This window comes from Lepisma saccharinum, chromosome 28 (assembly GCF_977018435.1).
Source record: "Lepisma saccharinum chromosome 28, izLepSacc3.1, whole genome shotgun sequence".
NCBI lineage: Eukaryota > Metazoa > Arthropoda > Insecta > Zygentoma > Lepismatidae > Lepisma > Lepisma saccharinum.
The window spans coordinates 12,046,868-12,071,173 of record NC_139256.1 but is presented as its reverse complement, the minus strand read 5'-3'; the positions used below and the strand labels follow the sequence as shown (position 1 = coordinate 12,071,173).

General features: G+C 39.6%; 1 protein-coding gene across 1 annotated transcript; it reads left to right on the top strand.

Annotated features, from left to right (window-relative positions):
• The first annotated feature begins 4,623 nt into the window (after window positions 1–4,623).
• Window positions 4,624–4,944, top strand: LOC145980596 (protein GVQW3-like). Its single transcript, XM_083113635.1, has one exon. The coding sequence runs from the start codon at window positions 4,624–4,626 to the stop codon at window positions 4,942–4,944; it is 321 nt and encodes a 106-aa protein (XP_082969761.1).
• The last annotated feature ends 19,362 nt before the right edge of the window (window positions 4,945–24,306 follow it).

Here is a 24,306-nt window from a genome sequence, read left to right as displayed (position 1 = left end):
ACGCACGGGGTAGTGCTCCGACCTGGCAACAGCGCGAACTTCTGCCAGCCGCCTAATTTCATGGCGTGCGTTATAATCTACACCACCACACATCAGCCTGGTTTGATCTCTAAGTTTACATTTTGGGTTCAACCTTAAACCTGATCAAAAAAAAAAAGTTTCAAAAGGTTAACTTTAAAATCGTGTCAGGTTGTTTGGAACGTATAACTGAGCACGAGAAAATATCACAAAGCTGAAAATTTACGAATTCTGAATATCATCAGCAGAAGTATTCTTATGCGACGGTCGGAACCATCTGTTCGTTCGTGCCAACCAAAAAGACGAAATTTAGGTGCCTGATAGACTTATCAAATGATAGAGCCATCTAATATAAATTAAATCGATTTCCGAGTGACAACAATCGAACCGTCGATATCTCGAAAGCAGGCACGTATCTAGAAATATATTTCGGGTGGGGGGGTGGGGGGTCTGAACCAAGTGTCTCATTATTATTATTAATGTTTAAATTAAAATAATTATAATTATATTACATTAATTTTAAAATAATTATAATTAAAATAGTATTAATTAAAATATTCAAATTAATTAATATTATATTTCTATTATATAAGTTATTTAAAACGACGATATAAGGGTAGTGATATAAAAGCAAGTATTCATTATATATTGTAGCTTACGGATAGCTAAGGTCGGCAAGGAAATTAATGTCAAATAGATACAGAATCGAATATTTATTTCATATAAAAAAAGGATGTTAGATTCAGTTGACGAAAAGTAAAGTTCCTGGTAGTATTTTATGCATATTATTATAAGTAGTAATAGATCTTGCATAAATCATCTTTGGTACTATCATTCAAAGTCGTATAATCCCAATATAACCCTTGCCTTCCAATAAGTTCGGCGGAAATAAATAACCCTCGATTAATCAACAAGTTCATTTTCATTATTTACTTTTAGTAATTTTAATATTTCATTATTTTCATTATTTAATTCTAGTACTTGGTAAGTCTTTCGGGCGGTCCGGAACTCATGGACCCCACCTTTTAAATACGTCCTTGCTCGAAAGTTACAAATATGTGAATGCTTAGAACTTTCCACAGTTGGAAGTTCAGCAACGACGCTATGGGAGACACACCCGGTCGCGAATTTTCTTTTCCCAGTCAACTTGTGAATGCGGTTTCATTTCTTGCTCTCTGATTGGCTGTTGGAAAGTTACGGTGCTGTGATTGTGAGAATGTCTTATTTCCTATTTTAGCGCAAATTTGCTGCTTTCTAATCTAACCTAACCTAACGTACAGCTCAAACAAAATATTCTCACAATCATAGCACCGTAACTTTCCAACAGCCAATCAGAGAGCAAGAAATGAAACCGCATTCACAAGTTGACTGGGAAAAGAAAATGCGCCATGAGCGCCTTCTACCACCCACAGCAATCAAGAATTCCAGATAAATGAAAACTATTTAGCTCAAATATATATTTTGTGCATGTTGTTTAGTAGTATCGGTATATTAAATGCGACTGTCTCCCCATTATTTTTTCTGCTTTCGTCACTGCATAAAATTGGTTATAGAAATCGAAAGCCAGCAGCCAATTTTTAAGGTTGCTACATCGTCGAAACAGCTGCAAATATGCCATTTGGTGTGTTCTTGAAATAGTTTCTAGTTATTTTACAACCTTCCCTGCCTCTTTAGATTCATTGTGGAGATGATAACAAATAATGAACGACCTATGGTTGCCAACCCATTATTTTAAACACTAGATGTGGTGATTTAAAAGAAATGGCTGTGGAGGTAAGTATCGTGCGATCTGGGAAGCCAACACACCAGGTTCGAACTATGAATGAGGTACAGATACGTATTTTACCCTTTCATTTCATCATCGGGATTAGTCAAAATCGGAAGGAGAGCGACGCTAAACCGCAAAAATAAAATAAAATTATAACGCCACCTGTCATGTTCACTCATAAGTCGAAGATGCCTTAATTTGTCTTTGTTTTTTTTATCTAATAGCTTTCTTCATGTGGGTTACGCGACTTAGCTGCATTTTAGCATATATAACGGGTATCGTTATACGAGTCATATTATATTCAACTGTATTCATGTTTTTCTCTATATTATTGATAATGATTATTGAAAATTAACCACGGCTGTTGCTGCGCGCATGCTTATATTCTTGAGGACTCACAGAGCAAAATCTTTATATCTGTTGGCAACATTGTGCAGCGCTATACGAGTAACAGATCTTTTGAACGGTTCATTGGTAATAACTGATCTTGATTTCCGAACGGGATCCAGCAAGAAAATGCTTCTTTCTTTAATGTGATTTGGCGAGTTTGTGATAAACAAAGATTAAACCATGGGTTTTAATCATTCTCGGACATACGTTGGATGTGAAAGCAGTTCTGCACTGGGAATTGGACTTGTTGCCGGAAATCGCAGGTTGGAATCTGAACGTGAGGAACGGGTCGCGGAAGAGCGATTCAGGAGTTCGGGGAGAAAATATGGTAGACGCAGAAGTGAGCTGTTTTGATGCTGCAGATATCAAGGGATATCGGTCCATTTATAGGCGATCCATCCAAATTGAAGGATGCCTATGACCCACAAAGGATAAGATTACCTGTTTCACGAGAAATTTGTGAGCGCAAGTGAAGGTGTGAGCGGATATGTGAATTTTATTTTCGCTCAATATTCACAAATTGAAGGACCCGGATGCATTGTAAGTAGGAATCCTTTTCTATCTAAGCGATTACGGATAAACTCAAATCCAACTGAGAATACATGAAACTCATCGGCTTTATACGTGATTTAAGCTAGCTTTCGTGTGCGTATATTATGGCCATAATACGGAACTTAAAACGTCGTTAATTTGCGCGCGAAGCACATGCTAAGGGTAGCCATCTTGACGAGGAAATCTCTCGCTGCCTAAGACTGTGTAAATATTAATTATTGTATATAATTTTAATTTATTGTGCTCAATTCATTCATTATTTTCTGTGATATTTGTCAAAATTTACCTCATATCGAATGAGAGATTTTGTAACGTATGTTTACGTCCGTTAGCTGTCAATAATAGAGGCTGCTAAAACTTACATAGACAAATTTCATTGTTGGTTTTCATACGTTGAAATGGTATAAAATTGTATTCGTCAGCAACGTCAAAATGATCTAAATGATAATCTTTCAAATTATTTTCACACGTAATAATTGACGGTGTCAATGAGCATGGTGTGATCGATTTTAAGGAAAAAGACAGCGGTCACATCAGTTGATATTCACGTATTAATACGCCATTGTCTGGCATGTTGGTAAGGTGCAGAATGTAGCTTACACAAAATGTTGTGTTATGTGTTCGTCGTAATTCAAAATAAAATCCAGCAGATCTTATTTCTGCAATTGTTTTAGTTAATAAATGCTCATAAATCAACTCTCTAGTGTGAATATTATTAATTTACAGATTTCAATTCATGTAAGATAACCATGTGCATACTAATGTCAGTGATCTCTTACAGGTGGGGGGTTCACTTCTTACTGGTCACTCGTGCATGAATAATAACTCAATAAATTGTTACTTACTTTTACTTTAGCGTATTCGTTATCGGGAAAGAATTTAAATTAAGTTCATCTTTCGGGTGCGTCAATAAGTCAACGGAGATGGGTTCATTTTAATATACAGGGTGGACATGTGACAGCGGAATTTAGTATAAAGCATAAGTTCATTTCTGCTGCGGTTTTATACTTCTTGAGGTCAATAATGGTGAACATAAACTTTTAGGGTAGTTTTGGTCAAGATTCTTTAGTTTGTTTAAGCTTAATTGTTGTAATTCTTTAACACGGCTACCAGCGTTACCGATGAGATGGGTGGGGTCACGTGTGAGAATTTGGTGTGATTTCAGGGTTTTGTAATTGAGATGTCATCTAAATTGTTCACATTAACTTAATATACCTACCCACCAGGCATTGACATTCTGATTGGGAGTTCTCACCTCTCAGGGTTCGTCACACATAGACCCACTGCTGATTTACATATAATTACAAGTTTAAGTTAGTGGCTTTACACTTCAAGAACAATAATCTTTGATGTACGTGTAGTCACTTTTGAGGTACTGCGAAGGAGTTTCCACCCATCCATCTGCCTGCGAATTGAGGATATTGTTGAACTTCCTCCTTCGTTTGTGAACTTGCTGGTGTGGTACGCATGAATAGAGATAATTAATTTTGATTTACGGGAGAATTTCGATACGTTTTAGGTTTCCAGAGGGTAAGAAACCACTATTCTTCACTGGTGCAAGTGTGTGGAGGAGGCGCCATTTTAAAATGACAAAGATGGCGTTTTGAAGTGATGGGTGACGTTGTTTTGTAAATACGAGGGCAGATCGGACAGTAACGCACAATATTTTTTTTCTCCCCAGGTATTTCAGCTGGAATGCTGAAATTGCACGACGAGAGAGTATGAAGTTTGCACCACAGAGGGTATTTTTTTTCCTGTGCAGCTCTAGCGAGAGAAGCCTGAACTATGAAACAAACATGGTGCGCATGTTACTGTCTCCTACATGTGAAGAGCAGCGAAGTGTGGTTCGATTTTTATGGGCCAAAGGGCATACACCGAGTGAGATTCACAGGAACATGCGTGGCGTGTATGGGGACGACTGTCTGGACCGTAACAATGTCTCCAGGTGGTGTGCAATCTTTCAAGAGGGCCGTGTGAACCTTAGTGATTCGCCACGCTCTGGGCGGCCGGTAACAGCTTCAACTCCGCAGAATATCCGCGCCATTGAGGCAGCAATTGTGAACGACCGGCGTGTGCACCTGCGAACCTTATCGCATACGTTCAACATTTCCTATGGTGTGGTGTATGACATTGTCCATGACACGTTGAAATTCCGTAAAGTTAGTGCTCGCTGGGTGTCTAAAAACCTGACAGACCACCACAAGGCCAGCGAATGATGACAAGCATGGATCACTTAACACGTTACGCTGCAGAAGGGCATGACTTTCTGAAAGGAATCGTCACTGGTGATGAGTCGTGGGCATATCACTACGCTCCCGAAACCAAGCAGGCCTCTATGGAGTGGAAACATGCTGGTTCCCCAGTACGAAAAAGATCAAAGTGACTCAATCTGCTAGGAAAGTGCTTGTGACAGTGTTCTGGGACATGTTTGGTGTGTTATTGGTGGACTTTGCTGAACACGGGACCACTGTGAATGCTGCAGCCTACATTAAAACTTTGGTTAAGTTGCGTCGTGCCCTTCGTGACAAACGCCGCAACATTCATGCTGATGGTGTCAAACTTCTTCATGTCAATGCCCGTCCCCATGTTGCTGCTCCTGTTCGTGAGAAACTCACCGAATGTGGGTGGGAGGTGCTCCAGCATCCACCATACAGTCCGGACCTGTCACCGTCGGACTTTCATCTGTTTGGTCCCATGAAGAAATTCCTGGCCGGCCAACACTTTGCGACAGATGCGGAAGTGAAATCAGCAGTCCGCAGATGACTATACTCCAACCAAACGGACTTCTACGAACAGGGCATATTGAAACTTGTACCACGATGGGAGAAATGTATTGAGAAACTTGGTGACTACGTAGAAAAGTAGGTCAAAGATGTCAGTTCATTTGTGATTTGTTTGGTTTTTGTTACATATTAAACTTTTTGCGCAAAAAATTATTGTGCGTTACTTTCCGATCTGCCCTCGTAATAGTTGATGCCTTATATAAATTTGAATTATATGCAGTCTATCATATACTTTTTGTCGGACTTCTAAGGTTTTCATTTGACTCTTCCTCGTATATGGTTCTTCCCATGGCCGTCCGGAAGGGGGGGGGGGGGGGGTAAGAAGGGTCGTGCCCCGCACCTGGGAAATGAAAGTCAACCAAAAATTATATATTTCACACATATAATTTCATTTTAGCCATAATAATATGTGTTAATTATTGAATGAAACATCATAAATTCAAATTTAAGCAATGCTTTTTTTTTTTAGGGAACAACACTATTTTTGGAGAAAATGTGCCTTGTTTGCCCCCCTGGAAAATAATACCTTCCTTGCCCCTCCCTGGAAAAAATCCTGCGGACGTCCATGGTTCTTACAGAGGTTCTAGATGTGACGTGTATATTTCCTTGTGTTTATTCTCTCGTTTATGAGCTACTGAAATTAAACTTTTCTCATATTATCTTGGGTGTTTGAAGCCAACCGAACAGCTGTGTGTTATAGGCTGCAGTTGTAGCATAATATTTATTTCAAATTCGGGAGCTGAAAGTGGTACTACAAATTAAGCTCACATAAACAGTGTAGTAACAAAGAACCGTGAAAAAAGCAACTTTCAACCTATGTACGTCAGCGAAACTTACTTACAGAGGGAAACACATAGCACCACATGTTTGCTATCAGTTTTGCCATTAACCGGGCGATTACATGTTTCTGTAACACTTGATTCCTTGCTTATTTTGTCGACAATCAAATGGATTTTTATCCCGAGGGAGCATCTGGCGCCATGTCACAGCTCACAGGGCCAAAATAATCAAACATCAGCCTACCAAGCTATTTCCGCGTGTGCTGTGGTTAAGAATACACCATCTCTACGTAAAGAGCGCTATCCCTGTTAGGCTCAATGTTTCAAACACCAGGGGCAGAAGTGTCACTAAAATGCCACCGAAAAGTTACTTAGAATCAGTTGCTCGTGTACTAGGGGCTAGAAATATCTAGGTACAGTCACGGGAAAATTGTTACTGTTATGGAAACCTTTATACTAGAATTCCTGTAATCTGTATCCCGTTTCGGAAAGAAAAGGCAGAGAAAGATAAAACTCGCCGATGTCGTCTTTTCATGAAGGTATCTCGGGTTTGATTCCTGGTGGAGGCAAATTACACAGTGGATCGGGTCTCACTTTAAACTGCAGGCCTAGTCCCGATTGGCCTACCTGAGCATAAAGGTGGACTTAAAACGACCCCTTCTTTTTAAAACAAAATTCGAGAACCGATAAATGATGCAATATTGTTTTTCAAGATAGGGAATAAGTTGTAGGAATTTCGGTGTGTTTTTCGATAAGTTACTAGTAACCACTGGCACACGCAGGGAGAGCTTATAGGGCTACAGCCTCCTCCAAAATTTTGAGAAAATCCAAATTTTAAAATGAAAAAACTCTGGTAAAACCAGTGATGAATGCAAAACCTTAAAATAACCTCCATGTTTCTCTGATGCAGGGAGGCCGATGCTGAGAACTGTCAAGTGGAAACGAAGGTTGCAAATATTCATTACGAAATATTTTATTATGTATTCACAGTTCGCACGTTATTTACCACCACCCACATCTAGTGATCAAGTTAAAGAGTTGGCAACCGTAGGTCGACGGTCAATCCGACCTTCATCTCTCCCCTAGATTCATTCCTTCCTATCTCATCAGCTCTTCCGAGGGAAAGAAAACACCAGCGCGTGACGTCAAACATCTCGACGTCATCTTTACTTTGGCATCAATGTTACCAAATCCCGGGGTAACTTTAGTTCACGAAAATACATTGAGTTTATTTGTCTAACCTTACACAACTTTCTTAATCTCACTGCTGACGCATGGAAAAACCGACGGCCTATCTGATTCTGGGGGGTGGGGTTATGCAAACAGCATCTGACCAGGGGCGGGGTCAGAAAAAGATTTCGGGAGAGATTTGACAGAGGCATGATTTTCTCAAGGAGTGGAAAATTTCCCAGCATCGTCTCTGTATGGAGCAGCTCTGGGAATCACCCGGCCTCTAAAGAAATCGAGTTGGCAGGAGTACTGAGCAATCCTCCCATTGGTTCATTGCTTTCTTGGTTGTGGATATAATATCGGTATTTTCCTTCTTTCCTCTTTCATTACTTATTCATTATTTATTCTTAATGAAGAAGATGGCCTAAATTCTTTGAAAGCAAAATAAGAAGAAGCCTTTGGAACGTCCTACTTCTGGAAGACCAAATACTTGCAACTCCTGTTCCTTTGGGAGGCTTAAGGTCCAAGGACCTATATTACTCAATAAATTTACTAGATAATATCATATATTCCAAGTTAATATTTTATTATATTTATCATTATACATTTCCGTAAGATTTACAAGCTGAATATCAGCACCAAACAAATCCTTAACATATACAAGTCAATTTAGAAATTTTGGAAACACTGGTCAAACATATGTATGATTTTGTTTATTATATTTTATATTTATTCTGTATATACTGTTACGACCTTACTTATTTTGTAACTTTGCAATGCCGTGTTAAAAAGAAAAATTGATATAGTGTTACCTCAAGTCATTGTTAATGTCCGTGATACTACATGTTGTGACGCAAATATGAAAGCGCCAATCAAGGCGTTGTTGAACTAATGTATTCACCTTTCTGTAACTATCTAATGAAGACAGCTCGCTTAAGACAACGGGCATTTATTATGATGTAAATATAGATTTGCCAATCAAAGATTATCAATGTTTGATGAACTAACCTAATTGTAATTAAATAATGGCGGAACATTTAAATTTGTATATTTCCAAAATGTAAGATTTTATCAACGTTAAAGAAATAATTGTTAACTCAAATGAATATGTAAACTTTCTTTGTAAATTATTAATTGCCAAACTATGTATTTTTCAAATATCTTTCTGTTGTAATTTAGAGTATTGTAATAAGAAATTACCTAAAGACAGGTGTTCGAGGCTGGAACTTCGGGTATAAATACGAAGGAGTTCGGTCCGTAAGGGGGTCTGTTCTGGTGTCAGTCTAGGAAGAAGTGAATAGGTGTATGCCGCTCTTCTGTAAAACCCTAGGTTTGGGCCACCTTAGTCTGACCTTTCTAGTAAGTTCGAAATTATCTATTAACCATTGATCTCCAAGTTCCAGTTGCGAGTTACCTAACCTCTGGCTGTAAACACTCGAGCAGTAAATAAACTTTTCATTAAAACTTCACGACGTTGGTTGAATTTGTTCTGCACCTACCCTGAAGATAGGTTTCAGTGTAGACCCTTTGAGCCTCAGTGCTCCCGGCTATAAGAGTAAAGGGTGAGGAAAGTTACTAGGAACGTAACAATACTTTTCTTTTATTATATTTATTCCTCAAGTACAATAATCTTAGAAAACACAAACATATATATACACACCTTGGTTTTATTAATAGGCACCAAGGTCTGAAACTTCTCCTTACAAATACTCGAATCCTCTTCCATATTCCAATCCTAAACGGGACACTTCCGCTCTTGGCGAAATAACAGCTATGATAAGCATTCTACGCAAAAGTATACCAAGAGAGAGGGTTGCGTAGTGTGAGTGGCGAGAGGAGGCTGGAGGACCTCGTCCCTCAGTGTCCCGATACTTTTTTCTTCTTTTCTGTCACTTTAGGCTGATTGTGTTGACAAAGGATCACCCTTGCTCATGCCGAGACTCAAAGCCGGAACCTTGCGGTACGGAACGTACTTGGCCTCTCAGACAAAAAGCCGAGACTAGAACGAGACCTGGCAGTGTGCCAACTTAGCTCTCTTGGAGCCAGATCTGGCTCTTTCGTGCACTCGTTCGGCTATGAACTGGGATGCCTACCCCGTGCCCCACTATGATGCCATCACTGGTTCCGGCCCACATAGACCAACTTTTGTCATAATTATACATTTTGCACGTGACGTGATATTGTTATATTGGCTGCGTCGCGCCACCCCCTCTTATATATCCAGCTACTTCTTTATAGCGCAATGTTTGGCGTGAAATTGATATAATATTGTTATCAAGGAATTCTTTATTTTCGATTTCATACCACCATCGGTGGATTATTGAGATGGGCGATGCCGCCGGATCTAGATGTTGAAAACTAAGAATGAATTGTCATTAATTTAGAGTTAACGATAATAGCAGTGCCCCACCCCTTTGACAACTAACATTACCCTAGAAGGCACTTTACCCAGCCTTCGTAAATCTAGCTCCACTCCATGAAAGTCAGTTTTAACTCCATTTAAGGTGAATTTTAGTTCTTTCATGCGCATCAGGTTTGGCAACACTGCCAGGAGTCAAGGAGAAAATCATTGATCATATGGAAGTATGATTTGATTCGTTCTCTTGGGAATATAAAACTTCCGATGGAATAGAAAGATATGTCAACGGGAAGAGGGCAGTTTGAAGATGCATTTCACCAGCAGAAAAGTCGAAACTTCTATTAGATTAGCCGTAACTTGATGTTGAAGTTGATTCCCCATAAGGAATACATGGGATTCCGAAAATTCTTATTCATCATATTTTCCAAACATCTGTAACAGCCTAATAATCAACATAAGAAAACGCTTCCACTTGCAACATGGAGAGAAATTCATACTCTTGGATACACCCAGTGTTTCTTTTGTTTGTAGCAGTGCCCATTCCGGCGATATTGAAATAAATGCACAATTGGTGCGTAACTGTATCTCCTCCCCTTAATGCGACAATAATAATCGTAGACACATGTAAAATATCCGTCTTGGTAGTTTCAGCCCACAATCATCTATTTCATTATCATACATCACTGTGTATTGGTAACATCACTGAACAGTGGGTACGATAGACTAAACTTCATCTTACGTGGAGATGTTTATTTAAGTTTTAGTTTCACCACAGATAAAGATATATATATAAGCAGATCTTCATCTAAGGCAGGATAACCGGTGCACGGACCTCCCACTGGGAATCGCCATTCGCAAGAAGTTAGGTAATAATCCGCTAAGAGGCGCTGAGAGCACCACACTCGCACTTTTGCTTCCACTTCTTCTACCAAACAGAATAAGAGATGGCGCTACTTAATTTCACATTGTTTAGGACAAAAACTGACGTCACCAAACTCCCACCTCCCCGGAGGGATGGAGGTTCCCGAGAAATCTTTATATGTGGTTTCACTGCGTGTTGCATTTCACGGTCTATATTTTAGGGTCCACTACCACAGACAAATGACGGTTATAAGTGTACTACTGGGCTTCGAGTGTGTGTCGCTCGTCTTGCCTGATCCAGCGTCATTCGAACGAGCGAGGTATCTCTTAATTCCGTACGCTATCTAGCGTTATCCGTGAGAACTATTTGGCGCCCGAACGAAATTCTCTCTCTCTGCAGAATTCTAGAACTTAATGTTTGGCACAGTAACGAAATACTTTTCGAAGCTAAGTATTTCATCAGTTTTTAAGAAATTTAAAGCAACTGTGTTTCGGGTTGCCTAAATACTAAGTTACTAAGTCAGAGGGTGAAAATATGCACAACACAATGTCGGAGAATTCCGAGCTAAAATGCCGAGTAAGACATCATCGCGGTTGCAAGTCCCTGTGCACTTTTCCAACCTGGAGATGTCGAAATAGTTGAAAGTTTGCCACCCGCGAGCCTGCATCCGTCGGTATTCGCGGCTATGCACCTGGAAGGAATGAACCATTCCTTCGGTGCCTCTATTTATGACTCCCGGGATATTTCCGTGCCGCCATCCCTCCAAAATAGCTGCTTTCTTTCTTGTTCTGGCCTCAGAGGCTCCATCTTATTTATATTTCCACCTCAGCCGATCGTTATGACGTGCGTTGCTTCACATCTCCACCCAGACAGAGAGACTGGCATCTTAAGCATATCGAGGAATCAACATATGACATTTCGTTCGTCGATTTTCATTAAAAAAAGGGGGGAGAAGAAGGCTGAAGCCCAGGGCGTTATGCACAAAGGGCACCATTCAAACATTTTTTTCTAAACAAAAAAACAACAAAAACAAAGAATATGCGACTAAGAAATTTACACCTGGCAGAGGGAAAGCAAGAAGGAAGACAACAAGATGGTACTCGATACTTTTCTTCTTTTCTCGTAACACACTACTGGAATTTACTGTTTCCCAAAGTACATTTACAAAGATGTTCTTCAGACACTAAAACATTAACTAACGTAAGTATGCTAACCTTTATTGAATCAAATATGCAAACTATGGATCTTTTCGTCATTTCAAAATTTGTAGGATGTAAATATCACAAACCCCGTGAAGATGATCCACGTGAATACTACAGAACAGTGTTTCTCAACTGCCGGACCGCCGCGTCAATTATGCCCGGCCCGCGAGAGGTTCCCCTCAAGTTTGCGACTTGCAGCCCGAGCTGGAAGGATGACCTTTCGTTCGCGGTTCACCAGCGATAAGAGGATATCCTTTCTGGCCAGTCGTGGTGAAAATTCGAAGCCGCTGCGATGGGACTGTTATCCGTGCAATCTCCAAACTTGAATATTAACTGTTAGGTTTCTCTCGAGTTAGAACCTGAAGAGTTAAGCGACTTGCAGCCCAAGCTGGCAATCACCTGGCCCTTCCCTCGAGTTTGAATTCGACTGCGGTAACAGGAAATGCTCTCGCGACAGTGGCGGTGAGCGAACAAGTGCTCTAACGGGGGAAGGACGTTGTTTCCCGCCTCCTAATTTCGACGGACGGGCATCAATTTGAATCTTTCTGTGTCTGAAATGGAGCATGCCGACGAAAATCAACACTTACCAAATTTATTTAATGATATTGTCAAGAAGAAACTAAGGGTCCATTGGATCCAGTAGCTGTCAATTCAAACCAAATTTCATTATTTATCAACAAATCTAGACATAACCGAAGTAATACTCTCATATTAAATTCCGAACTGCATAATTAATGAATAAAGTTTTAAAAAGGTGAAAATTATTTACGAGTAAAATTGTTGGGATCGGAGCATCGACTTTTAAATAATGAATTTACCGGTCCGCGGGCTCAGTAAGGATAAGAATCACTGGTCTGCAACATTTATTTATGATGTTACATGTATTTACTTGCTTCAGATGACAAGCTTAACATAACGCCAATATATCTCAGTGGAAGCCATAACTTTTCGATTCTGACACCTTTCGCTTTAAATTCTGAGCCGTGCGACTCAGCCACCGGCTGGACCATGTCCTCTCGTCTTGTTCGGATCCCATGCCAATGCAAAACTGCAGAGCAGTGTCTGCTTCACAAAGAGCAGAAATGGTGCCACGCCATCCATTCGGGGAGGCAGGGCAAGATATACACAGACAGAGTGTTTATTTTCGAATTATGCTCTCGCTATTAAACAGAACAGCCGCTCCTTTTAAGAGAAACCCATCAACAAAGAGGGTGGGGAAAGGGGGGCGGTTGCGGAATCGTTGACGTCATAGCTAATAATCCTTAGCTGGGTTTCTGCTGCAGCGTGGAGTGGCGTCCTCTGGGCAGAGTTCCAAAGGAGCAGTGATGTTTCCAAAAGGGAATTTTCCCAGGATAGGGGAATTTTGGAACCGAAAATTACAGAAAAGGGAAACGCCCAAAAAAAATTACTTCTGACTCACGGTTCCTTCTACTGTTTTCTCTTCTAATGAAATTATTATTGTTTTAAGTCCACTTTATACACGGATAGACTAATCGCGACTGGGGCTACAGTTTAAAGTGGGATCCTAACCACTGTGCAATGTGCCTCCATTGGGTATCGAACCCGGGACTCCTTGATTGCAAGGCGACGACGTTACCACTATGCCTTCTGGGAGGCTCTTTTCTAGTGGATTATAAGCACATGAAATATTATACCTCGTTTCAATCAGAACTCAGTTGGTTAATTGTAGTGACAACTGTAAGAACTTCCGCGTTATAAATTTAATTAATACTGAAGTTCAAGGTAAAAGAAATTTTGTAAATTTAATGTCTAAGAAAGAAGGAAATTGTTGATTTAATTGGTTTGTTTTACTTGACATTTTCTACCACTTTTGGCTGGTCGCGAAGATGATGATGATACTGATGGACACTCACAAAGAACATCCATGCCCAGTTCGGGATTCGAACTCGGGACCTCTGGCGTCGTAGCGCCCTGTGCTAACTACTTCGCAACGGAGGCCCGCAGAAAGGAAATAAGTACATAGTACAAGATTTATCCATCCCAATAAACTTACCAGTAACTCTTTTTAAGACACGCTCACCGCACACGTAGAAGTTTTCACAAAGGTCTGATATGAAGCTAAATTTGCCTCCACACCTCCTTACGCCTTCCTCATTGGTGTACGATGAGGGGAGAGGTTGATGGGGCTACAGCCCCTCCCTAAATTTTTAGAAAATAAAAAAATATCAAATGAAAACAGTAAAGAAGTCGGAAAAGACGAAAGAGTAAATGCAACCCCGCCTTAAATTGACACCCAATTTCAATTTTTAGCCTTTTACCAAGCTTAAGAATTGTAATTATGAAATATTTTAAAGCGTATCCCTTCCCACCCTAGGACGCAGCTCTATGATATCCACCTTTACAATTCCAGCCTCCTGGAATGCTTGGTACGACAGTGGCTCTCCTAGAACGAAATCTCGTCATAAACCCTCAATAAGTGTGTTTTTTGTATTCGTTTGAGAAAGAGAGAATTTCAAGGTCGAAAAGGGAAATTTGTGGTATACGAGAGGGAAATATTTGGTATACGAGAGGGAATTTATTTGAATACGAGAGGGAAATTTCCCACTGGGCCAGGAACATCACTGTCTTCGGGCACAGTTCCAAGGGAGAGCCTCTGCTATTTGTCTCCGTCCGCCAACACCCCCTGCGAAGGCAGTCTCGCGTCGCCCACGTGCCACGGGGGCTAACTTTAGACTTTCCTCTTGGGCAGAATCCACGTGAAGGCTGGATGTTTACTTTTCCTCCGGCATATTTTTCCGGCGGGAGGCGCTGCGCTCGGAATAGCCGGTGGGAAGCCAGGCACAGGTGAAATCTGATTCACCCATTGACACCTCTTGCCACCGTGCCAAGCCTGCAAGTGTCTGATTTCGAGCGAAAAGCAGGGCTTGTCCGAGGTGGGTGTGATGCGTAGGGTGGCAGCTTGCAACTTGTGTCCAAAAACCCTCTGGAGGTCACCACACCCTTCCAGGAGATCCGTGTAGGCTTGTTGCAAAGTTACGACATATACTGACAAATTGAATCAGCTATATGGATATGAATTTGAAATTTGAAATAAATATTTTGTGTGCCCCGTCAACACCGTGTTCATCACCAACTTGTTTTGGCTTTTAACTTTCTTATGGTTGCCGGCCGGCCCCCGTGGCGGAGTGACATCGCGCTACGACGCCAAGGGTCGCGGGTTCGAATCCCGGCCTGCGCATGGATGTTTGTGAGTGTCCATTCATCAATTTCATCATATCATCACTCATCCACATCTTCGCAAATTAGCCAAAAGGTGACACAAAAAGCGAAGTAAAATAGAGCAAATCATTCAATCAACTTTCAAATGGCGCGTTTTTGGATCGGGCTTCCTTATCTCATATTTGTACGCATACTTGGGTCAGTCTCCATCAACCCTGCCAGTTTGATTCAAGCTCTCGGAAACACCTTTATACAGCTAGATATAGTACATGGAGAACTAAAACGGACACTGAATTAAACACATTAATTATTAATTAATTATATAATATTTAAAGGGTGATTTTGATATGCAAATCGTATCGTACGAAAGAAAAATATGCTAATTAATGAAAATGTATAAATGTGAATCTAGAGGAGGAAGACCATTAGGAGAATCGAAAATTAAATGTGAGGGTGGAAGAAAATATTTCCAATGTGCATATAAAAACAAATAATTAGCACAGAAAGTGTAAAGATATCTTTGAGAGTGGCTAACAAACATGAATAAGATGTATTGTTATTGTAAGATCTCTATTGATCATGTGTATTTATTTGTGTGCGTGTTATAGCAATTCCATGTTGCTGCATGTTGAAAATACTTTCCTTCGGAAAGTTGGGAACTATGTTTCTTTCTGTGTGGGCTACGTTTCTTCCCTCCCCAGCTAGGGACCAGGACGAAGGAATGCGAGAAGTGACAAATGAGCCCTGTATCCCTTCGACTAGACACTGCCCATCGTAGCTGAACTAATTTAGCTAACATGTGGCAGAAATTTTAGGGTCCAGAGAATGACGAGGGATGCTGTTCCCACGGTTTAGTCTAAACAACGCCAAACGATTTCATTGGGCCCGGGGGGCACGTGATCCACCAAAAGCTACAGTTTTTGGGAAATTGTTTTGAAGAGAAGACAGTGTGCGACGAGGCTCGAAAAAGAACAGTACCGCCAAGATTTGTTACGGACAGAGATGCGTTAGGAACACGAGAGTGCGCCAGTAACTTATACGGTAGAGTGTATGCGAGAGAGTCCGAACCCCGGACAGTGAAGTACCATAGAGTTGTACAAGCGTGTGTGGCGATAAGTGCCAATTGGGGAGAAGTTTCTGTTTACATGTGTAACAAGTGTATCCTTTTTCTTGTGTAAGTATGTTAGGATTATGTCCTTATTAATTAAATATGTTAAAAATCTATAGTTGTTTCCCTCATGTACAAGAAGTAGAAATTAAGTATCTAATCATTGGTAACTGCAACGGGTAAGCAAGACCAGGTAACGTTAGGTCGAGCTCTTGGCTCATAAATTCCCCTAGCTTCCCTGGCCGAATCCTGGAACGGACCGTTGCTAACCCCCAAATCTGTTGTAATGTGTGTGTTTTATTAGGAACGGACTCATGTGAAATTCTTGCAATACCAATACTGCACCGATAAATGATATTCTTCCTATCCGATATAAGATTGCAATTGTACTATGATGAACCTGGATAGTTGGTTCAACTCCTTCTGTGTGTAACCAGGTGATTGTAATGAATTTTACGTTTGAATAAGAATTGTGTATTTTGACATTTACTTTAAAAAAAAAATGATAATGTAACAGTAAAATGACCGAATTTTTTACTAACTTTTAGTATCAACCTTATTGTAATCTCTTAGGGCATACAATGATGGTTTATTTCACGGAAGGGCATTTTTATACGAGTCTTTGTTTTAAGTCCACTTTATCCACAGATAGGCAAATCTGGACTGGACCTATAGTTTAACGTGCGATCCGAACCACCGTGTGCCTCCATCAGATATCGAAGCCGGGATTCCTTGATTACGAGGCGACAACGTTATCGCTCCGCCATCAGAGAGGATCATTTCCCTTGCACATTGCACTGACGTCGGGAAATTATCATAAAAGTTGTGTTTTTCTTTTTCTATTCTTCCTGGCTGCCACTGTTCTAATTGGAATTCTTGTCCTCGTTTCGAAAAACTCAGTTGTTTTGTCTTTATGCAAATTCGCGCCCACTTAGCACTTTCTGTCTGTGGACGGTTGCAGTGGGAAGAAGGGGGATTTTGTGTCACGTTCATTAGAGATGAGGGGGGGGGGGTTCTCTGCAGCTTCGAGTCTCTGCTTCCGAGATAGGGGAAGCGTTCATCTCAATGGACCCAAACGAGTGAACATGCTACTCGTCGCATTTTAATTACAAGAGAATTTTCATCTTAATTCCGAGATTATTCTTGTACTTATTCAAAGTACAGCTTAGCTCCGATCTTACTGAGTTGGATAAACGGACAGGTTGGGTCATAAACAAATGGCCACCTTCTCTTAGTTATGTACATGGCGTTTGTCAGACCCATTCTGGAATTCAGTTCTGTGACATGGATTTTTTCCTGCGGTGTTGGAAAATGTGACATCATTGAGAATATACAAAATAAATTTCTTTCGTATTTATATTTTAGATTTAAACTGTTTAAATTATTTTATAGTTATGACAACCTATTAAACAAGTTAAAAGTTGAATACCTTTCAGCTAGAAGAAACAGATATGATATAAAATTCGTTGAGAAAATTTTAGAAGGTTGCTACTCTGTCCCAACGCTTTTATCGAGAATATCTATACGAGCTACGCCGTATCGAGTACGCACTAAAGGGTCGTTATTGACAACATCTACAGATTATAAATATAATGAGTTTCTAAACTCCATAGTCAGTAGTTATAATGAGTTCCAACGAGCCTAAAGATCAATTGTATTTTAATGATTCACCAGGCCTATTTTAATGACTTATCATGTATACTTTAATGTATATATCATTCATATTTTATTGTACCTTTTATTGTATTTAGTATTTATTTTGTACAGTCACTTCTTTATCATTCAATCTTGTATTATAAATTTGTGACTTTTATGTATTTACTTGTATACGTACTGCTGTACTAAGGCCAGCCAGCTGTTTTTCACCAGGATAATACTAGCATAAATAAACAAATAAATAAAATTACATTTGGAGAGTCAAAACAGAAAGAGCGATACAAAAGTGGCACGCCCTAACTTTGGTCGTTAATAACGTGAATATCTTAAGAAAGCTTCTGACCGTGTTTTCTAAATTATAACGCATTATCCGTTGAGATCTAGTACACTTAAATCACATCACTTCACAACTCTATACAGGAAAGGCAAGAAATTAATATAACTAGAGTATGTCGATCCTTGAAATGAAAATATATATATATCCCAAAAATTTGAAAGTTTGGTGATTGTGACAAACAATTGTCGTTAAAAAAATGTACTATTTTAGTGCAAGATAATCTATGCTGAAAAAACTGAAGTTGTCCGAAATTATGCTTAGAGCATCTCTTATTCGTCCTCTACCCCATTTTTTTCAATATTTTACCAAAGTCTTGAACGAAACCGAGAGTCATGAGAACTAAGTCTCGGTCTCGGTCTCGTCTCGAGAAATCTCAAAGTATCTGATCTCGTTCTCGTCTCGATTTTTACAAGCCCTTCTCGGTACCATCCACAGTAGTCCTTAAGCCTGGAATGAGGCTAATACAAAAAGCACAGAGCAATTTCGGTCCCAGTTTACTAAGAACCAAGACGTAGTATTCGTCGAAAACTGCCTCCTCTTTTTGCAGAATGTTTCTCCGCCTCATCTTCGCCGATGCCCGCCGTCGTCCAGCACCACCAATTGCAGCCAAACGACCCAATTACGTAGTCGCTCGGGCGTCCTGATTGGAGCATTAAGCCCAGCGGAGTCGACCGGGCGCACGCTGTTTGCAAATGAAACCACGCGAGGCAGATCATTGCGGCTCGAACAGGGACAACGGGATGAGCACAATCAGATTCATGGACCCCGAGAATCAGCAGTGTTGCAAATTCACCGAAAGTTCCATAGCAGAGAAGGCCAAAAAAAGGGTCATCCTTTATGTTATGCAATCCCGTAAAGTGACTGTGCATGACGGGGATACATAACTTTCAGGATATGTATCTTCGCTGCGAAGTAGGGTACGGTATTCGCGGGTAATTAACTCAAGGAGACTTACTTATATGGACAGGCCATGAGGTACGAACTGAAGAGGAAAGAAGAGTTTACAGAATTATTGTTGGGCAACCTGATGGAAAAGGTTGCCCAGGATAGGGACAGATGGAAGGCTTGTGTTGCTGCAGCCATGAACCTTCGGGTTTAAGAATGCTATAGAGTTAGTTAGTTAGTTGGTCTTCCAAGTAAAATTTCTATTTCATAACGTAATTTAGTTTCTCTAAGCAATTTTTCAATTAAAATATTGACTTTTCCTTTGAAGAAAGGAAACAATAATTTGATGATGATATCTGTAAGCCAGATCGAAAAATATTAACATTTATAACGTGTTTGCTTATTAAAATTATGATGTGTGCGTCAGCCTATAGGCTATATACAACTCTTTACACAATTCGGGCAGAATTAATCTGCAAGCCACATCGAAATACATTAACAAGGATGTAAATTAAAAAGATCTGCACAACCCTAATACATACTGAATCATTTTGGTGATTTATTTCAAACGTTTCTTCATAAATTTCAACTTCCGAGTTGGCAACACTATCCCTTAGTGATATCACCGCCAATGTATCAAGTGACATTGCTCCTTCCCATCTCATCAATTCTTCACAGGCTTCCTAAAAATAGGTAGGGACATTGACGAAACGATCGAACGCACAGAAGTCGAACCCAACAACACATGATGCCGCTGGTACGGAATCGATCGCCCTGACCTCTTGTGGCAGAAGCAGTAAAGAGAAAGCGGGAACCTCTCATAAAAAACTACCAATTGCCCTTTTTCATGCGGAAATAAAATTGGCATTCCCCACCTGGTCAGGTGCCTGCGACAACTAAAAGAAGATCATCCTAGGAACATCTGGAGAAGAAATTTTTCGGCCTAAGGCAGTGGCGAGATATCTGGATAGACCAAGTAGACACTGTTTCCCTTGGAATTATAATTGTGATGTCCCTTTTCTAAGTTGGCTTATAAAGTTACTTTGTACAGGATGTTTCATAATTCATAATTCCATCCCATGTACATGTCAGCGAAGAGAGAGAGAGAGTAAATATCCAAGTTTTTAGTTCACCTTACAGTCCACCCTTGATGACTCGATAGACGTAAATTCTGTAGTCTTGCTCGTATGCGGTCCACAGCCTCAGGCGATAACCCGGCCTACCTGCTCCAACATTTGTAACTTGGAGCATCACTGACAATGCTCTAATCCTCGTGGGTAAGCTGGCCTCTGAGAAACGTACTTACGAATTACCGGAGAGAATTATGAAACACCCTGTATATCGAAATGTAATATTGATTTTAATGACAAAAGGAATCACATTCGCACAACCGGAGGCGTAATATCTAAAAGTAGTCCTCTAGAAAATATTCTTTCACAGCGCTCAGTAAAAATATGAAAAAATTCTCATTGCTTGTTCTCGAGATAATCCTGACCAAAGTTACCCCATAAATTTACACAGGCTTGAATAGGAAGAGTCTGAGGGTATAAGATCAGCTTAAGAAACATCAAAAACTACAAAAGTACCGAAAAATGACCTGAAAAGGGTAGAAAGTAGCATGCATTGTCAAGTGGGCATTGTCTATTGTATAACCAAATACTGTAACGGATTTGTAGTAAAATCGCAGATCTGTCGTAGGTTCGATTCCCATCACCGGCAAAAAGAAATTGTTCGCCTGAAGACGAGAGAAGATGTGATATCTCGAAACAGTGTCAGACCAGACAATGGATAATTCCCAATTAACACTGAATGCTAACAAAGAACCATTATCACTAACACAGAGAATTATTGGGTCGAAAATGCCAAATAGATATTATGTTTTCTGGCTGGAAGTGAAATGCGTCTTCAAGGCCTCGAAGTGGTGGGTAACTTTTCTTCAAGAGACATACTAATCACCACTCATCCTCATCGTCGCCATTAACCTAGCGACGCAAAACAAAGCGTCAAATACAAAGTCAAACACACGTGCGTCCATCCACATACCAGCACAAACATACAGGAAATCACCTTCTGCGTCCTTTAAAAGCAAGTGTGACTAATAAGCTAATGAAGTGTCTATGACTGTTTCGGTCTTAATTTCTCTGCGATTTGAGGTTAGAAGGTAATTGGAAAAAGTAGGAAAACAGGAGCCTCGGTCATTTACCACTTAAGCGATAACTTATCTTGCTGCTTACGTGTGAGGAACATGACGCATGCAGTTGTCTAAGCTGAGGTTACGCATTCTAATGAAATGACGTAGGTTATAAACACCTTCAAAGACTTGACGTTAAGAAGAAACAGAACTATGTACCCTTTCCTTGAAAATGCCGCTATCTTAGTAAAGCTCATTATACAGTAGTGGCATTCATTATGGACACTTTTAGTAAAATGTTACTTTTAAAAAAATCTTGAATGTAGAAACTATATTCTGTATAGAAATATTAAACAAGTTTAAATAACATCGTTCAGTAACTTTACTAATTGCATCTGAGTGCAGCATTGTAGTCTGATTATAATTGTTATTGTTATTTTCAACCAACAGAACGCTTGTGTGCGATTGTTGTATAGTAGGTTAACTTCCAACTGCTGCAAACAATGAAGCTCAAACTTAACCCACAGTACAATACAGGAAATACCAATAATCAGAGAACAATGCTGCAGTAAGATGATATTCTTGAAGCTACTGAACAATATACAACAATGATGCTCCCAGTTGACCTACTATACAACAATCGCACACAAGTGTTCTGTTGGTTGAAAATAACAATAACAATAATAGACTACAATGCTGCACTCAGATGCAATTATTGAAGTTACTGAACGATGTCATTTAAACTTGTTTAATACTTCTATACAGAATATAGTTTTTACATTCTAGATTTTTAAAAAATTAACATTTTGCTAAAAGTGTCCAGAATTAATGCCACTACTGTATATCAAGATAACGTTCCAGATAAAGGTGAAGGCTATTGTAAGGCCATTAGGCTAAATAAAGTTTTAGTGAATTCTTCACTTATTGATCTATAATGTCTGAACATCACTATATAATTTTTATAAACGTTCTTATGCACTAAAAAATTGACTGCAGAAATGACGTTCTAAGTCCGTTAATTTTCGCTGCGATATAACTAGCGTTAAAAAATTATCTTGACCGTTTTTAACGAAGTAACGGCCATTATATACGTAGTTGCCCCAATTAATGTAATTTGAATGGTTCAATTTTAAACAATATATTTTATGGTGTACGCAACTGTAATTTACGCATGATAAAATATTCACATTGAAATAAAAAAAAAATCGGTTGTGTACCGTTTTTATAAATTAACGGTAGAATATTGTAAATTTTACGGTAACTTGTAATAGTGTAGATGTAAATATACATGTGTGAGGTTTGAAGTTTTTGTTTTAAGTCTACTTTACGCATGTGACTGGGCCAACACTTTACAGTGGGATCAGAACCACTATGTGACTCCACCGGGTATCGAATCCGGGATCTCTTGATTACAAGGCGGCCACGTTTTCGCCACGCCACGGGGAGGGTCACGTCAGGGATCTTGGATATACGAGGTATATGATGATCATCGTACGTATACAGGGTGGTGTTTGTAGAGGGGATATGGGGTAATTCGGCCTTGGTGGTAGTGGGATATGGTATACCTAGGTAGTATGTGAATTGTGTGTGTTGTCCAGATGCTTCGATAGACGATCTACTTACAAAACAGAATGAGAACAATGTCACACATTTTCATATTTTGGAAATAGATGGATATGGAAAATTCAGTTTTAATTGTTCTTTAGTATCTGGAGTTCGCTTACGAAAATTTTCATTACCCTTCTTTTTTAGTAACGAGTAGTGTGTGTGTGTGTGTGTGTGTGTGTGTTTTCTGTATCACGTGAATCATTAAATCAGAATAATTAACAGGTGTCGTGTCGTTTGCGCCAAGGCTTCTTATCGGTTCATTTCCTCCGTGACATATGTCAAGACCTTCCTTGGCTGGTTTTCCCACAATCCAGAGTGTCATCATCGCCGCGCGCACGTGTGTTTATGGGCACACGGTGCAAACAGTGGAGTTAAAACATAAAATCAAATGTGTGTTTATGACGATGCACAGCTGGGTTTACACTGAAATGTTAAACCTATCCAGAGAGTCAAATATGACTTTTCTTTACTTATTTCAATAGACGTTACAGAGGATTACTTATATCAATTTTATTCCACAACAGAAAATACATAAATCAGCATCAGCCTATTAACTATTAATCATTTATCGTTAATCGTCAAAAAACATTGTAAATACAGTATTGTTAAAATATTGCAAGCATTCTACAAGTACTACGTAAATGTACACTTTGGAAGCAACATAAATGTGCCAGTCTATTACACTTAATTATTATACACTACATAAAATCTTCAAAAACATTATACGTAAATACAGTGTAATTTTTTGCTAAACATTATATGTATAAGTAATAGCTACGTATATATAAACACAATATTTCGATACACTTGCACAACAACAATACAAACGTTATTTGAATTCTTGTAGGTATGCAAATGCTCGAAGGCATTCCACGCATTGTTCCTATCATTTCCATATTCTCAGCCATCTTGTCGTCTCTCTCAAGTCTCAGTTTTACATAAATACTAATTTCCCAATGTAGATCCCTCATATATACTTTCATCTTACATTCACTTACCAATCACCTTCCTTTTCAATCGAAGATAAACACAGCTGGAGCTGGGCAACGTCATAAACACACGTGCGCGCGGCGGTAATGACACTCCGGATTGTGGGAAAACCCACCAAGGAAGGTCTTGATATATGTCGCGGCGGAAATGAACCGATAAGAACCCTGGGTACAAATGACTCGGCGCAAGCGACACGGTCTCTAATAAACATGCCATTATACATTTTTTACACTGTTGCTGATGGAAGTTTAAAATCTGCAGCGATATGGTAGAATACAATAGAATGTACATGTATTGTAAATACTGTTCATTATAAAGGCCACTCTGACACAAGAATTAATTACTTTTAATCCAATCTTTTATTACTAAATAATAAATTGGATGTTTTAAGGTCGCGTTTACCTTAGTTGGATTCGTGGCTTTCTTAGACCGGTATTTGCAATAATAATAATAATAACAACAACTTTTTTAAAAAATGCTGGCTGGGATGAGGGTGAGTGTGTATGTAGCATTCTATTAAGAGTAGAA

What these genes read in the sequence shown, in the direction of transcription:
- LOC145980596 (XM_083113635.1), top strand. Translation starts at nt 4,624, where the DNA reads ATGCGTGGCGTGTATGGGGACGACTGTCTGGACCGTAACAATGTCTCC.